This window comes from Mobula hypostoma, chromosome 3, assembly GCF_963921235.1.
Source record: "Mobula hypostoma chromosome 3, sMobHyp1.1, whole genome shotgun sequence".
NCBI classification, from domain to species: domain Eukaryota; kingdom Metazoa; phylum Chordata; class Chondrichthyes; order Myliobatiformes; family Myliobatidae; genus Mobula; species Mobula hypostoma.
Genome location: NC_086099.1, coordinates 210,688,330 through 210,706,782, shown reverse-complemented (window position 1 = coordinate 210,706,782; position 18,453 = coordinate 210,688,330). Strand labels below are relative to the sequence as shown.

General features: G+C 40.2%; 1 protein-coding gene across 1 annotated transcript in view; it reads right to left on the bottom strand.

Moving 5' to 3' along the window:
- Positions 1-18,453, bottom strand: part of paxip1 (PAX interacting (with transcription-activation domain) protein 1) — a 139,581-nt gene that overhangs the window by 107,295 nt on the left and 13,833 nt on the right. The window contains exons 2-5 of the mRNA XM_063044434.1: positions 13,741-13,875; positions 4,646-4,689; positions 4,156-4,219; positions 3,157-3,270 (exon numbers count right to left, since the gene is read on the bottom strand). Coding sequence (XP_062900504.1) covers positions 3,157-3,270; positions 4,156-4,219; positions 4,646-4,689; positions 13,741-13,875 — 357 coding nt within the window. The remainder of the gene's footprint in view (positions 1-3,156; positions 3,271-4,155; positions 4,220-4,645; positions 4,690-13,740; positions 13,876-18,453) is intronic.

The following is an 18,453-nucleotide window of genomic DNA, read 5'->3' as shown; positions in this document are numbered from 1 at the left end:
AACCTCCCTGCCAGGATATTAGTCCCCCTCGGATTCACACCTGCCTCAAAAGAGTTTCCAATGATCCAGAAATCTGAATCCCTGCCCCCTGCTCCAATCCCTCAACCACACATTTATCCTCCACCTCACTCTATTCCTATACTCACTGTAGCATGGCACAGGCAGTAATCCCGAGATTACTATCTTTGAGATCCTGCTTCTCAACTTCTTTCCCAACTCCCTGCATCTGTTTTCAGGACATACTCCTTTTCCTACCTATGTCCTCGGTACCAATATGTACCACGACCTCTGGCCATTCACCTTCCCACTTTAGGATATCGTGGATGTGATCAGAAACATCCCAGATCCTGGCACCTGGGAGGCAAACTACCATCCGTGTTTCTTTCCTTAGTTAGGCTTTAAGACGCAGAGGGATTAAGAAAAAGAATTCCAAAGCAAAATTTCTGAGCTGTTGATAGCAAACTACATGTCCAAAAGGCGAGATAAGAGAGAAAATGCGGAACAGGGTTGAATGGCAGGAAGGAGGAATGCAGAACAGAAAGGAGGAAGCACACAAGGCAGAGAAATGGACTAGAATTTGAAAAAAAACATCAAGCTGTTGTCGGACTAGAAGTAGTGCACATCGGTAATTTCAAAAATCTATGCAGCTATGTCTTGTGCCAAGAGTGAAATATATTTTGTAGTTCTATTCTACTTGTGAAGTGGTTTATATCCAAAAGACTGATAGAAACCCAACAGTAACGCTTCACTGATAGTGACAAGCAACCTAGAATTAATGATAGCACCATAAAACATTAAACTACTTCCTGATAGAATGAAAAAAAACATTGGTTTTGGCTAATAAAACGCTGTAAAATGTAAGTGCTAAGACAGGATAACCATACTTGGGCAGGTCACAAGCAGCAACCCCAGATGTTACTATTGTTACCCAATCAATGTGGCAACAAGCCATTAAATAAATGTTTATGGCCACAACACAGTCTGTCTCGTGGACATTTGCTTTTAACAACTGGCTGTAAAAAGTAGATTTTATGGTCCGGCACATACAGGCCATAGAAGTCCGCTTGAAAGGCAAGTTCGATACATCTGAAGAATGAGCCATTAAAAGATTTGGACTTCAAAAACAGCAATTCACTCATTCAAGATAACAACATAGATAGAGCAATTTCTCTCTTAACCAGCAACACCATTTCCTCCTGCTTCAACACAAAAAATATTGAAACTACTGGGGAAAAAAAAGCTTCTTTTTAAAAAAAGGATACTGTCTTTCCTCCGCAGGCCAGTATGGCACAGGAACAGGCCCCTTGGCCCACAATGTTGTGCCAAACCAGCTAAAAAGCAAATCAAAAGCCGCCAAAAACTAATCCCTCTAACCTACACAATGTCCATATCCCCCATTTTCCTCATATTCGTGTGCTTATCGAAATGTCTCTTAGAAGTATCTAATGTATTTGCTTCTACCACCATACCAGGCAGTGCATTCCAGGCATCAACCGCTCTGAGTAAAAAAAAACTTACTCCTCACATCCCTTTTGAACCTATCCCCTTTCACCCTCAATGTATGTCCTCCGGTATTAGACATTTCTACCCTGGGATAAAGATGAACTCTGTCTAATCTATGCCTCTCACAATCTTATAAACCTCTATCAAATCTCTCCTCAGTCTCTGCTGCTCCAAAGAAAACAACCCAAATTTGTCCAGCCCCTCATGATAGCACATGCCCTCTAAACCAGACAGCATCCTGGAAAACCTCTTCTGCATCCTCTCCAAAACCTCAACATCCTTCCCATAATGAGGCGACAAGAACTGTATACAATACTCCGGATGTAGCCTAACCAGAGTTTTATAAAGTTGCAACATAACCTCTTGACTTGACACAGGATCTTGGCCCGAAACGTCGACTGTACCTCTTCCTAGAGATGCTGCCTGGCCTGCTGCGTTCACCAGCAACTTCTACGTGCGTCTCTTGACTTTTAAACTCAATGCCTTATCTAATAAAAGCAAGCATTCCATAAGCCTTCTTAAGCACATAAATATTTCAGAACCAAACATTTAAAAGGAAATGATTTCAAAATTAGAGCATTTTTATGGAGTAAGAAGCAACTGTTTCCATTGGCAGTGGGATACAAAACTAGCAAACACACTGGTTAAAAAAAAGCCTAAGGAAAATAATGAACACAGCATGATCACAGGGGATACAGAATAGAATGAAAAATTAAATGAATGGAGCATTAACCCTGAAGGGACAGCTACATTGGGGGCTGCAGTTCTGGTTTTATTTTGTTATGTTCCTATGGCTCATGGAAGTGTGAAGGAAGAAGATTTAATAATTATGTTATAAAGGGGATTAGATTGTAATAAATGTGGAAACCTGGCAGGGATCTGGGAAAGGAGAGAGTAACAAACAAAAGTGAAGACTATCAGAAAGTATGAATACCAATATCCATCAAGTAGACCTAACAGCTCATTTCTATGGTGGTGAACAAACCAAATTAATTGTGCTTCATCAGGGCAAACTCAATAACGTAGAGGTGCTTTTAAGGAATGAATGCTGGTTTTGAATTTTACAAGACTCCAAAACCTCTTCTGATTAAAATTAGACCAAAACATGCTATAACCAACCCGACAAACACTTGGTTTTGATTTAGAAATATCATTTCAATGCTAAACATTTGCTGCCCAGATGCAGTGACAATAGGACAACCTTGTTTTTTGTTTGGAGGGTGTTGAGGAGTGAGGACAGAGGGAAAGATGGTAAAGGGCTAGTAGGACAAGGTGCTCTCTAAATTTGTATTTTTTTTAAGGAACACATTTTGGCTTTCTCACCCAATCACACTGCACCCAATTCTTCATCTGCTGAAAAATTAGGCAACTGGAGGTATGTGGGCATATAGACTTGTCTGGCTACCCACTTGTAGAAGAATAAATCTTGTAAGCTTCAAAATTAATTATGTCTCCTAAAACAAAATGGGCCTTCCACCATTAAGGGAGAAACCAAACACAGCAGAACACCAATGCATCATGGCCCTCATTAACTGGCAAAGGAAATGCTGGCTTCTATGCCATTCAGTCACTGATGACAAAAAAATGCAACAGTGAATGAAACTAGTTGGAATTTCATTCCATGTGTCAACAAGATACAAAAGGAACACTCACCCCCTGAGGTTCTGGTACTACTAAATGGGTGCAAGCCTTGTTAAGTTTCAGCTGACAGTCTCCTCCATGGAAGGTAATCAAGGCCCACAATATGTTGCGATCTTCCGCAGACACCTGAAACAAAGAGGTGCAAGTACACGGATGTATTTTAGGCACTGTTGTCAATTACCAAGTAGGCTGCTTCAATGGTAGAGGTTTTGATCACCTTCACTGGTTGAAGCACAGAATGCAAGATTAATAAGCCAATAGTGGAAATAATCCTAGATTTAATATCAGAACATTTGGATGGCATGAATGGGATTGGACAAAGTTAGCATTCATTAAGAATGTGTCTTTGTGCTTTAACAGAACTTAATGAAACAAGTAAAATAAATAAGAGTGAAAACCAACAACTGTTGAGTATAGGGACTTTCAGAAGACCCAGTTAAGAGGTTAATGTGCAAAATTAAAGCACAAGACTGGGGGTAATATACATGCACAGACTGAAAAACTAACACTCAGAAACAGTAAATGGGTCTTTCTCCAGGTGACAGAGTGCTGCAAAAATTAATGCTTTGGCCCCAGTTATAACAAGGCTCACAGTTTAATTACAAGCACCATGTTAATTATCTATTCTGGTTGAAGAAGGTGGAATGTCACCACTTTCTCAAGGGCCATTAGGACTGAGCATTCGGCTTCAACACTAAATGGATAATTTAAAAGGAATGGTGTAATAGCAATTACAAAGGGCCCAGAGATTTACATGGAAGTTGCGAAAAAAAGTGAAATATGTGTGATAGTCTAGTCTGCGCCTGTAATGGAAGTTCATTTTTAAATAGCACAGTACACTGATGAAGAGAGTGAATATTAGAATGATAGAGGTGCCAATCTTAATAAATGATTCCACTTATAATGTACTGATGGACTGCAAAGTGAATAGGTAATGTCCCAAAGTTGTCAGTCTTGAAACAAATGCTAATCTTGCTTGAGGAATATACAGAATAAACTGTAGCAACATACCCGTGAAAGGCAAGCTGTAATCCCTGAAAATATCTGCCCTCCTTCTGGTGAGAAACCATTTACTCTGAGTATTTTAAGTTAAGAAATACAAGCAAAATAGATCATGTGATTGACAAATAAAAGTGATAAAGAATAAAACTTGAGATCCCACACCCCACGTGATGAAACCACAGCATTCCACACTGAACATGTTGGCTACAATTTCTGTCAAATTACAAAGGGAAGAACTTCAGAAGCTGAAGTATTTTATCCACCTGCAAATCCACATAAGTGTCAGCCATTGAACAAAAGCATTGTCACCAGAGTTCCACCCAGTGCATTTTTGTACTGCGATTGGCATACTCATCAGACCCCCTCCCATCAAGAAAAAACAAACAAAACAAAAAAAAAGTAATTCCATCAGCTATACAATCCTATGGCAGGGTATAACTGCAACTTTTAAATCCCACGTCCATTGAGTGTTCCTTCTCCGACAACAATGAAAGGATACGGAAGGAGCTGGCCACACTGAACTGACAAAAATACCCAGGAAGGCTGCAAAAGAAGAAAGATTAAATTAATTTCATATGTTTAATATTTTCCACATATTGCATTAAAATGCTTGATACAAGACTAAATTATATTTAAAGTTCCACATTGCAATTTGTGCTAAGCCCTGTAATTCATTTACACACCATCCATTCGTTATCTGTATGACATGGTGATCACCACCTTTCCATGACCATGATTGTTCTTGCCAAATTTTTCTACAGAAGTGTTTTCCCACTACCTTCTTCTCGACAGTGTCTTTAAAAGGTGGGTAATCCCAACCATTATCAATGCTCTTCAGATATTGTCTGCCTTGCAGCAGTGGTCACATAACCAGGACTTGGTGAGTGCCAGCTGCTCATACGACCATCCACCAGCTACTCCGTGAGCTCATGTCACCCTGATCAGGGTGACCAAGCAGGTGCTACACCTTGCCCAAAGATGATCTGCAGGTTAGCGGAGGGAAGGAGTACCTTACAGGTCCTTTGGCAGAAATGCATATCCACCCTGCAACCCCCATTTATACACCACATTTTTTTTAAAAGTAGGATTCAATGACATAATGGCTGGATTAGAGAACTGGCACTCTGGACTAAGTTTGCAAATACGAATTCAGTTAATTGAACAAATGCAACTAAAAACCTAAAAAAAAGCTTTATCAGTACCAACGATACTGGTGTAACATGGCTTCAATAACAGTCTTAATAGAAGGAAAGAAACTGTTTTCTTCTACTCTGATCTCTATGTCTCTGGTAATTACTTGGCTCTTTCTCACAGGACATCTAAAGTAGCCTAGCACTCATTAAATATAAACCACTCGAAAAATAAAAGCCACCACACAAACTGCAGTGGTCTCAGAAACCTTCACAGAATTAAATCTGCCCTTCCTGGCCAAACCCACATTCATGAATGAATATTTGCAACATCAAATTGCGCACTGTTTCACCCATGGCTAATTATGTTACTCAGAATTGAACATGACCCTTAAGTAAGCACAAGAGATTAATTTCATATGAATGCATACTAATAAATAGGAAGCTACTGCTTTTGAAAGATTCCTTGCTCCTTATCAATGAAATCCTCTTCTCTCACTGATAGAATCCCTAACATTCCTTCAACACCACACCAAAGAATCTCATTTAATATTACGTGCTCTAGTCTCTGGAGTGGGTTGTCAACCTATGACTAAGTACCGTGCCTTGAAAAAATATTCAGCCTCCACAACTATTTTCACATTTTACTGTCTCATTTTCTAAATTAAAAATATATTGAAGAAGAATTTTATTGTGCTCATCTACAAAACATTGTGCACCACGCCAAATTAAAAGAAAAATTCCAAAACCTGTGCAACAATTTATTAAAAATTAAAAACCAAAATTGAGGCTAATAAGTATTCATCCCATTTATAATTATGTTGCTAACTTTCTTCAGGTGCAATAAACTATTAGCTTGCCCATTCAACCAATTTGTTTTCAATGAGTTCATAAGAATAAATAATTCCTCTCCCTGTAACATCCAACAGTACAGATTTTCAAAACACCAAACCAAAACGAAGACAAAGGAGCATTCAAGACAAGTCAGGGAAACGATAATAGAGAAGCACAAATCTGGGGAAGGATACAAGACCATCTCAAAGGCACTGAACATATCTCAGTGCTCAGTGTACCCCATCATGAAAAAGTGGAAAAAATATGAACCCATAGTAATGGTGTCTAGGTCAGGCTGCCCCTCTAAACTTACCTGCCAGAGAAGAATTGTACTTGTAAGGAAGGCTACTGTGACGCAAACAGTCACTCTGAGTGAGCTGCAGAATCCAGTGGCTATAATGGAGATGAAGTTTGTGGCTCCGCAATCTCCAAGGCTTTGCACAAAAGGCTATTTATGGAAGAGTGGCAAGGAGAAAAGCCCTGGCTAAAAAAAAGCATATCCTTGCCTGTAAAGACTTTGCAATGTGCCACTTAGAAGCTACTGCAAAGATGTCAAAGAAGTTCTTGTGGTTGGATGAAACCGAAATGGAACATTCTGGCCTCAACACTAAGTGGTACCTGTAGCGTAAATTGAATACTGTGCATCTGCCAGGTAACACCAACCCTACTGTAAAGTATGGTGGAGATAGCATCATGCGATAGGGATGTTTTCAGCAGAAGGGACTAGAAATCTGGTCAGGATTGATGGGAAGATGAATACTGCGAAATACAGAGATTCTGGATTTTAAAAAATGCTAGCCTCTGCCAGAAAGCTTAAGCTGGGGTAGAAGCTAGTCTTTCAGCAGGACAAGGACCCAAAGCACGCTGCCAGAACGACTATGGAGTAGCTTCAAGTGAAAAAATGATCAAAATCCCTGGGTGATCAAAATCCCTCATTTATGTCAACAAATGTTGGTGGACTGCATATACTTTGCAGCAATCACACTTTACCATCCACAATTTACCATAGCAGCTGGGTTTGATCTGGTCTATGACAGAGCTAGGGCACAATCTGGACTTAGCTGAAGCTAATGTTTTGCTATACAACCTAACTTCAACAACCAATCTTTCGACTTGAACATGGACTATAGATTAAATTTAAAATGCAGCTCTGGACAACAGGTTCCTAGAGCTGTGAACTAACAGATTGCAAAAACAGATAATGCTGATTAACATTCATTTTGGGTGCCTGGACTGTGGTTCCAAAGCAGGAGGTGTGAAAATTATATGGAATTCAGAGGAAGCACTGTAGATACACTGCAAATATAGGATTGTCTTTTGATCTTTAGCATATAAAATAACATGCAATATCAAATCGAACAGGGTTCTTCCTTCAGTGTCCCATTCTGTCAAATAAGACTACTTTATATATACCAGCTGTGTCTCTCCAGTGACTTCGTTCATATTACAATTGCACTACTTGCAGAAGAAAATTGGAGGAATGCATTTCTGTATAGACAGACAAATGAAACATCATTTATGTTATTTAAGTAAGTTCACCAACTTGACAGCTGGTGTACTCCACTGAAAGTTAAGTGACATTATTTGTAATAAATATTTTAACTTAAGACAGAGATGAATTCCAACGGCAGTGGAATATTGATTGTGATTTCACTGGGAGCATTAGGCACAATGCAACAGCAACCATGAACTAATGGGAAGCAGGCGACAGAGTGCAAATAAACACTACTGGAATCCAATAAGCTGGTTCAACGAGCATTCATCATCTTTGGGCTGTTGAAGCTAATATTCTCAAAAGAAAATGCTGCAAGTTAATTGTGATGAAATTCACTTTGGATTAATCTGTTTTCCATCAGGATGAACAAGTTGTTAAACAGACTTGCACAGCACAAGTTTATTTGTTTGGGGAACAACTGTACAGCAAAGAGCTCTGTGCCACAGAGAAATGTAAATATATTGCTCTCATGAGAACAGCTCTAAAGGCAGAGCATGGAAAAAGAAACAAAAATTTGCAAAAGAAGATAATGAAAAGGGTTCCAACCACAACCAAATAATAAAAAAATAAACAAAATAAGAATGGATGCCAAGTTCATCTGTAAACCAATCAGTATGGTTTATTACTGTGTTGTATATACCAAGATACAGTAAAAAAAAGTTTTCAAGCTGTCCTTGTGGAACAGCAAGGCAGTCATGAACAATCCCATATACATCCTCCTGCTGCCAGGACATAAATTATTTCCATATAAAAGGTCCATAGCAGATGCTATTTCATTGGCTCTTCACTCAGATCTGAAACATTTGGGCAGCCAAAGATGTATACTTCAGGATACTCTTTTTCAACTATAGCCCAGCATTTGATACTATCATGCTCTCCAAACTAATCAATAAGCTTCAAGACCTTGGCCATAATACTCCCTTGTGCAATTATGAAGAAAGAAAGCACGGCAGTGCCTCTACTTCCTTAGAGGTTTACGAAGATTCGGCATGACATCTAAAACTTTGATAAACTTGCAGAGATGTGCGGTGGAGAATACATTGACCGGCTACATCACAGCCTGGTACGGAAACACCAATCTCCCTGAACAGAAAATCCTACAAAAAGTGGATACAGCCCAGTTCATCGCGAATAAATCCGTCCCCACCACTGAGCACATCTACTCGGAACACTCTTGCAGGAAAGCAGTATCCATCATCAGTTACTCCCACCACTAAGGTCATGCTCTCTCCTTGCTGCTGCCATCAGCAAGTGGTACAGGAGCACCAGAACTCACACCACCAAGTTCAGGAACAATTAGTACCTGTCAATCATTAGGCTCTTGAACTGAAGGGGATAACTTAACTCGCTCCATCACTGAACTGTTCCCACAACCCATGGACTCACTTACAAGGACTCTTCATCTCATGTTCTTAATACTTAATGCTCCTTTATTTACTTTTTTTTCTTTTGTATTTGTGGTTTGGTGTCTTTTGCACGTTGATGTTTGTCTGCCCTGTTGGGCACGGTCTTTCGTTGATTCTATTATGGATCTTGGATTTATTGAGTATTCCCACAAGAAAACGAATCTGAGGGTTACATATGGTGACAAGTATGCACTCTGATATTAAATTCATTTTGAACTTTGAAAAAAAAAACCCTGGAAAAGCAGCAATGAAAATGAAAAGAAATCCGGTATGAATGAAGCAAAAGCAGCTACAGAAATATTGTCAAAAATAGCACCAGCGTCTGTCTGTACTCTGTCCGGAAGTTCTCTTCCCTACACTTACACAGCCAAGAAAACCAGGGTGTTTCACATAGATGCTGCCCGGCCTGCTGAGTTCCTCCTGCATTGTGTGTGTGTTGTTTATGAAGACTAAGGCTGCTGTGCTCCCTGTTACTATTGATGGTGAGGATGCAAATATGGTGAGGACCTATGACTACCTGGTGGTGCACCTGGATGACATACTTGAGTGGAGCACCAACACAGAGGCTGTGTACAAGGGCCAGAGTCAGCTCTACTTCCTGAGGAGACGACTTCTCCATCACATGTCCTACCAGTCTGTTTTCGACAGTACAATCCTCAATGCGGTAGTGTGCTGGGGCAATGGTATCAACACGGGTGATGCCAACAGGCTTAACAAACTGATTAGAAAGGCTAGCCCTGTTACCGGAGTCAAACTGGACACACTGGAGGCTGTGGCAGAACAAAGGATCCTACAGAAAACCCTGGCAACTCTGGACAATATTTCTCACCCTCTGCATGGCCCGGTTGAACAGAGGTGCACTTTTAGTCATAGCCTAAGCAACTGTGCTGCTCCAAAGAGAATTATATGAGGTCATTCTTACCCTTGGCCATTAAGGTCTATAATGAGTCAACTTATAGCCAGGGAAGTGATGACCCACTCCCTCTTAGGCTGGTTGAGATAACTTTTTTTTCCTTTCTTACTTCATTTCTAATATTTGTATAGCCATGCACTTGCAATGCTACTGCGACACTAGTTTCCTTTGGGATCAATAAAGTATCTATCTATATCCTCTAATCCAGGCAGCATTCTGGGATTTTCAGATTTTAATTCAAAAGTGAAAAAAAAAGTGCAGGTTTCTCTTTCATCATACCCAAGCCATACCACTTACTTTAAAATGAAATTGTTAATTCAATACACCTTTGCATACCAGGTGAAAATGATGGGTTAACAACACAGAAACAAACATCTGGTTTTATTTTTTTTTAATGTTAAATACTCCAAATGGAATTAAAGAGCACAAATAGTGAAATTCTAGTCCAAAGCGAAACTTGAACAAAAAGATTGATTAAATTAATAGGTTCACAAAGACAGTTAGGTATAGTATCAATGGTAAATATGGGATTTTGTTGCTAAATTGGGGAATGACAGACATTCCAAAAAACAAACTTCTGCACATAAACGTTGTGTAACAAAGCAACAAGAGAATTACTCCATGCATAACACTTGAATGAAGAGTAGGTGAGGCCAAACACTGAACTATCCCTTTCATCACTACCATTGAACAAGGGCAATAAACTGATAACCAAAGCAACACACACAGAATGCTGGAGGAACTCAGGTCAGGCAGCATCTACAGAAATGAATAAATAGTCAGTGTTTCAGGCTAGACAGATAAGGGAAAGTAATGGGCACTGGAGAGGTCACAGAAATCAATATTGTTGCATTCAGGTTGGAGACCGCCAAGATGGAACATGAGGTGCTGTTTCTCTATTATGCATCTAGCCTCAGCTTGAGGGTAGAGGCAGGCATGGACAGATGTACCAGTGTTACAATAGGAAGTGGAATTTAAATGTCTGGCTACTGGGAGATCCTGGCTGATAAGGCAGAAAAAGCAAACGTGTGAGTGAAGATCCCCAGTCTGCATTGGGCCTCACCTCATCCAAGATGCTGCCCAACTGGCTACCACATCCAGTATTTTTTACGTTGCTCCACAATCACAAGATGTTTTGTGCACTACATGCATAGAATCCACATTGTCGTATAGAGGAAATTGACACAATAGCCAAAACATGTAGGATCTAGAGCAGGGGTTCTTAATCTTTTTCTATGCCGTGGACCCTGTTGGCAGCCTGGTGAAACCTATGGACCCTTTCTCATAATAATGTATTTAAATACACAAAATAAACAGGGATTACTAAAGAAACCGATTATATTGAAATAGTTACCAAAAGATTAAAAAAAAAGTGATATAGTAATATATGCACTCCTTTATTAATGCATTAAACAACATTTAAAATGCAGGTTAAAATTATATTTTATTTCTTAAAGACATATCAGTGTGAAGGCTGTTGTTGCTCAGCCTGAATAAAAACATTTAACCTGGTGGGGGGGGGGTGTCTTGACAAAGCAACACGCATATCATGTTGGACATATAATCGATTTTAGTTTTTTTGTTTTAATGGCTACAAGTGTTGAAAATCCTGGTTTGCAAAGATATGCTGTTGCAAATGGAATTAAAGCCTCCACAGCTTGCTCTACAACGTGAATATAGGCTTCTCTCAAGGAACGCCAGAATTCTCCAAGGCTTTTTGAGTTAAACTCCAATTGTGACTTCTACTGATGACAAAGTCACAGGTACTGCTAATACTTCTGTGGTCTGTCTGTTGCCTACGTACATTCATAAATTTCGGTTAGAGGTTAGAGAAAATAAAGACATAATTTTTATCCCCATCCAAATTCACAGATTCTCAAGTTAAGAACCCTGATCTAGAGACTGTGCACATTGGTTGACAGCATCACCACCACACAAGGACAAGTATGGAGGAGACAGTCAATTATATTCAAATCCTTGAGAAAACACAAAGCCTTTCATCCAAGATCCTGACAGCCCCAAAAAACTGTAAATAATACATCTGAAATCCTCAAAAACCTTATGTAGTATTTCAGACCAAAGATCTAACTTGATTTAAGCATTTTTTAAAAATATAAAAGTTCTCAAATAATCTTCTCTTGCAGATTATAAAATCAGAAACAATACATTATCATCAGCATATTTAAGAGAGCAGGTGACTTTTGTTAAGTGTTTTTTCCCCTTGTTTTAACTTTGTATTTCTACTTTAAACATTCGATAATCTTCAGCTGTCACAGATGTGCATTACTTGCATTGCGCTTTTACAGAGGGGCAGAAAATCAGCTTTCCCTAAAAGTGCACCAATCCTCACAGAATACCAAACATTGGAGTAAGACAAAATTAGGCTTGTGAGGCATGACTTGGCCTTCACAAAGCTATACTGCCTGCCACTAACAAGACTATGCTTCACGAAAATGCTCATAAATCCTGCCCCCAAGCATCCTCTATAATAGATACTAGATTCACTGGTCTATAATTACCAGGAATAACCCTATTACTTCTCTTAAACATTGGAACATTTGCTATCAGCAATCTGGTACTACTCCCATAGCCAGGGAGGACACAAATATTATTGTCAAAACCCCAGCAATCTCTTCCCTCGTTTTCTGTAGTAACCTGTGATATATCCTGTCTGGCCCTCGGGACTTATCTATCTTCACTTTATGAAAAGTGCCTATACAGCCTTTTTATTAACCTTGACACCAACCACATTAGCCTGTTCTCTGCTGAACTCACATCTGTCAAAGTCCCTCTCTCTGATGACCATGGAAATAAGGTATTCATCAGAGACTTCCCCAACCTCATCTGCCTCCAGGCCATGTTTCCTCCTTTATTCCTGAGCAGTCCTACCCTGACCCTAGTCATCCTCTTGTTCTTCATGTATGTGTAGACTGCCTTAGGTTTTCCTTAAACCTACTCAAAGGCTTTCTCATGTCCCCTTCCAGCTCTATCGTCCTTTCTTAAGCTCCTTCATGACTACCTTATAACTCTCAACAGCCCTGACTGCTTTTTAGCTTCTTAAACCTCAAGTATGCTTCCTTCTTCCTACTGACTAAATGTTCCACTTCTCTTGTCAACCCTGATTCTGTCACCTTACCATCCTTTTGACACCTCAAAAGGTCAAACCTATCCAGAACCCCATGCGTGCTTCTGAAATAACCTCCACATTTCAGCTGTGCATTTCCCTGAGTACCTCTGTTCTCAGTTTACACTTCCAAGTTCCAAGTTTTCAAGTTTCCAATACCATTGTAACTAGCCTTCCCCCAATTAAGTACTCTCCTGTACCATCTGCTCCTATCCTTGCCCATGGCAAAGATGAACAAGAGGGAGTTATGGTCACCATCTCCAAAATGCTCACCCAAGGACAGATCTGTCACCTGACCAGGTTCATTACCTAGTACTAAATCACCTATAACAACCCTGTTAATCCTAAACCTTTCCGAAATCTGCTCACTTATCTGCTCCTCTGTGGTTATTGAGGGACAATAGTCATTTGATAGACTGCAGTCTTTCTTCTATACTGTCCTGTCATTTTGCAAGGCTCATGGAAATTGCAGCTTAAAATCTGAAAACACTTCACAAGGTACAAGGAAATGGAGGACCAGTCAATAGTGCATTAAACTCTTACTTTTGATATTTAAATCTTGGAGTAAATTTGGGTATTAATTCAGCTAATAGACTTGAGAGAAAAATAAACATGACACTTTTAATAAGTTATTTAACAGCTTTAAAACATTTTATTGAAACGACAGATTTACTAAAGAATACAAAGTTTACCTTAACCACTGGCAGATCAAACACTTCCCGTGCTTCCCCAACTTCAGGGTTGTCACCATCCTCTGCAATGATGTGTGTTGCCAAAGCATTATAGGAAACCTCTTTTGCTTTTCCAACTTTCAGCAGCTGAATCACCTAATTCAAAAGGAAAGCAAACTGTAAACATCTGCTGGCTGTAGGGAAAAAATACAACTGAATTTCAAAGTTCACACTGCATGTGCCCAGAATGAAACTTCACATGCAGATAGCATGAGTCACTTTGTTTTCTGAAGAGAAATAAGTATAGACAAGATGAACCTATTTAATCACTTCAAATTAAGTCAAAGCAGCAGAATAAAAGGGCGCAAATTTTAACATCCATTAAACATTGTATACAAAACTGGAACCTGGCAAGATCCACGAGATTAATTCTGAACTCAGTAAAACCACTTTCAGAAGGGAAAAGTCAAGAACACTTAGCACTTAATAACTGGTTAAATATGGCTAATAAAATGAGCAAAAACATTCAAAAACATTGGACTTTTGACAGTGTTCTTTAAGAATTAACACTTCCTTAGCTAACAGAATCTTAGACCTTTTCCCCAAATTATTCACAGACATTGATTAACGTAGGTCGGGGGGGGGGGAGAACCACTCTATATGGTGAAAACCTCAAAAAAGCAGAAAATTCTGGAAACATTCAGCAGCTCAGGCAATATCCAAGGATAAAGAAACAACTAATATTTCTGTTCAAGTCTCTTTGTCAGAACAGAAAGAGAAAGCAATACAATCTTCAGTTGTACAGAAGGTAATGGAGTGCAGGGATGACCCCAAAGATCTCAATCATTATTTTAACACACTTTGAGAATAGGAATTCGGCAAGCATTTTTAGGTTGAATGGCCTGTTCTTGTCAAAAACTTTCTAATGTTCTAATAATTAGTCACAGTAAAATTCATGTGGGAATGACAAAATACATCTCACCTCCTGCAAAACCAGAATTCAAAAGTGAAATAATTTCAACCGATGGACCGGAAAAAATAATTTGTTAAGTAACCTGCTTTATAATAACTATTACAAATCAATAAATGCACGATCTTTCAGATGAGGCTCTGATAAGTCGAGGGCTCACCTCATCTCTCTGGACATAAATGATCCTCTGACACTGTTTCAGAAGCGGGTCTGTTAGGGTGTATGCTGGAATATTAAGTTCAGAAGCAGCTTTCTTAAATTTGAATGCGAACTGCAGATTGAATTTAATATGCAGCTCAGACCACGGGCTTCCTGGAGCTGCAGGTGGGGGGGGGGGTCAATAAACACTCCACTTAGACCTCAGATGCCTGCATATGCATGAATGTGGGCATTAACATTCATTTTGGGTGTCTGGGGTGTGGGTGCCAAGGTGTTTGAAATCTGTATGTAATTCAAAGGAAGCACTGTAGATACACTTTAACCATAGAATTGTCCTGCTGTTACCTTTGACCTTTAGCATATTAAAGAAAGTCATAACATTGGGTCGCACAGCCCTCTTCTCCCAATATGATGCCTGTTGCTTGCTTTTGCTGAATAAAAACACTTCAATATCCACTAACTTCAGTGCCTCTCCTGTGACTTCATTCTCAGCACAACAAGTCAACCAGCTATCCTCAGGCTCTATCCAATATTTAATTGTTCATTCAACATTGTAAGAATTATTTCATCACTATTAGTGTTTTTTTTTTGTTGCAACTGTGGCAGCACTCCAAAACTATTTGGCTGTAAAGTGATTTGTGATGTCTGGAAAGTGAGTGTAAGGAACAAAAAGAATAAGTTTACATCACCCATTGGAGAGATACGCTTTGAGCTTTCTAAACTTTGAATAAATATGCTTCAACAGCTTCTTGTTAAAATGCTGGTCCATTGTCTTTATCAATTATGGCTTTATGATGTCCAGTTGGCTCGATGAATGGTCAATTTCCGTTGTTACGTACCCCCGTAATGGGTTAAAAGAATCAGCAGAAACGGAACACACCTGGAGTCTGGTTTTGCTGTTAACTAACACTATTTTATTAATAACTACGCAATAAAGTAACATAAAACCAGAGAAATCAAACAGGTTAGCAGAGTTTATGCATATATAAGTGTGTAAATACAAAACCCAAACTTAGGTGGTAATTGATAGTCTTACGATGGCATGTAAGTGAAGTCAGTTCAGTTTGTGATATTGAGTTGAGTAGAACTGAGGGGAGAGAGAGAGAGAGAGGTGATTTGTTATCCAAGTAAGCCAATGCCATCGATTCTTCCCATTGTCCTCCAAACTCCTTTAAGGTCACCAAATGTGATCACACTAAAGGTATCGTCTTCACGTGGTAAAACTATCAACCCAGGCAAGGGTTAAACACACTGATAGCTTTCCATCAGTCACCTTTTCTACACTGCGAGAGCCACTGGTCGATTCTCCCGATCGATCCACAAAAACCACCTGTTCGTGGGCACTCAAAGCTCATCCAGTGTCCGTTTTTTCTGTGTCTCTGTGTGTCCTCCAAATCTTCCAAGTTAGCCAAACTTAACCAACTTAAGAGCGCCATCTTCAAGTGATAATCTACCAACCCAGGCAAGGGTTAGACACACCGGTAGATTCCACAGGGTCGCCCTTACACGCACGGCGATGACCACTGATCAATCCACAACCCACCCTCATGGGCACTCAAAGCGTTCAGTGACTCTTTCGTCACCAGCCTTTATGTGTCTCGTCTGTGTGTCCTGCAAAACAAGCAACTACGCTGGTTTAAGTACTGTTGTGCCGAACACCAGCTGTCCATCATGTAGCTCCTTCCCTCTCTCTCTGTAGGAACCCAGAAGCTGGCAGCGTCCTTGCATAAATCCCAAAGAAACTGTGAGCAGTCTTCGCCCCTCTCGCTCTCTGTAACAAGCTGTTTGTGCTGTACAGCTTTCTCTTTCCCATAGGCAGGGTTCTTAAAGGCACAGTCCATAATGAATAATCTATAGGATTTTGTCACACCACACACTAACTTTCCTTCAGTATTGCAAACAGCACCTTCAATAAAATCAGCTAACTCACACAATGCACCAAATGCTCAGCTGTTTACACCTGGCATCTACACACAATTAGTGATTAGCTTTTGTCATTCTAATTAAGAATGCTTAGAGACCACAGGAACTGGATATTTCTAAATTACTTTACAGAGTGGGAGGGCACAAATCTATGCTGGTTTTCTGAGCAATCCCATATAATCAGAGGCAGCGCAATGTAGCACATTCGCTCTTCGGCCCAACAAGTCCATGCTGACCACTTGGCAAGTCCCAATTTCCTGCATTTGGCCCATTTCTCTCTAAACCATTCCCCTCCACCTACGTATCCAAGTGCTTCTTAAAATGATACCACTTACCTCCCTCAACCACTTCCTTGCTCATTCCATGTACTCAGCACTCCATGTGGAAAAGTTTCTCTTCAGATCCTTATACATCTTTCCTCCCTCTCCCTAAACCTATGCCCCCCTAGGTTTGGACTCCCCTACCCTGGGGGAAAGGCTCATCACCCACCTTATCTATACATCTCAACTTTTAAACACTGCCATTAGGTCACTCCTCGTTGTTCTATATTCCAGGTAGTAGCCTAGCCTGACCAACCTCTCCCTATTATTGGGTCCATCTAGTCCTGACAACATTCTCGCGGAGCCAGGCCCGAAACGTCGACCAATCTTTTCCATGGATGCTGCCCGACCTGCTGAATTCCTCCAGCGTGTTGTGAGCGGTAGCCAGGATGCACCCAGCACACCTTCAAGAAAAAAAGCCGAAATAAACAAGCTAATTAATTAGGTGCCGCCCGACACGTAAATGTCGGCCCAGATCAGAGTCGATTGCCGATTGCGTTGCCGTTGTACCCCTGCATTCTTCACAGATCGGTATCAATTCGCTACCCAGAGGGTGGGAACCACTGCACCACCCCACCCTCCGACGACTCAGCCTAACACACCATCAGGGTGCTCGGCGCTGACTTCCCGATTCCAGTAAGTGATACTACACTGGACATACATTATTTCTACTAAATATTGACTATGTATTTTTACGTGTTATTTGGTATGGCAGCTTCATAGCTTAAAGGTTACTGGAGGGCGCTTGTTCTGTGTATTTGCTGACGGCGCTTGTGCCGTGTTTCTGCCAAGAGCGCTTGCATGAGATTTTTGCTACGGAGAACAGTGCGGCAATGATCGTGGAAAAGTATTTCTACTTTATATAGGCTGTGTATTCATCATATCATTCCTGCTTTTACTGTATGTTACTGTTATTTTAGATTTTATGTGTTATTTGGCATGATTTGGTAGGTTATTTTTTGGGTCTGCAAACGCTCACAAATTTTTCCCATATAAATTAATGGTAATTGCTTCTTCGCTTTATGACATTCCGGCTTACGAACCGTTTCATAGGAACATTCTACCTTCGGATGGCGGGGGAAACCTGTACAACCCTCTGCATCTTCTTTCGGTGTTGTGCAGTAGCCCCCTCCCCCACCCCATACCAGACAGTGATACAGCCTGTCAGAATGCTCTCCATGGTTCATCTATAGAAGTTTTTGAGTACTTGTAGACATACCAAATACTCCTAATGAAGTATGGTCATTGTCTTGCCTTCTTTATAATTGCATTGATATGTTGGGACCAGGTTCGGTCTCAGAGATCTTGACAGGAACTTGAAACTGCTCACTCTCACAATACGCAAGTCCAACAAATTATTAA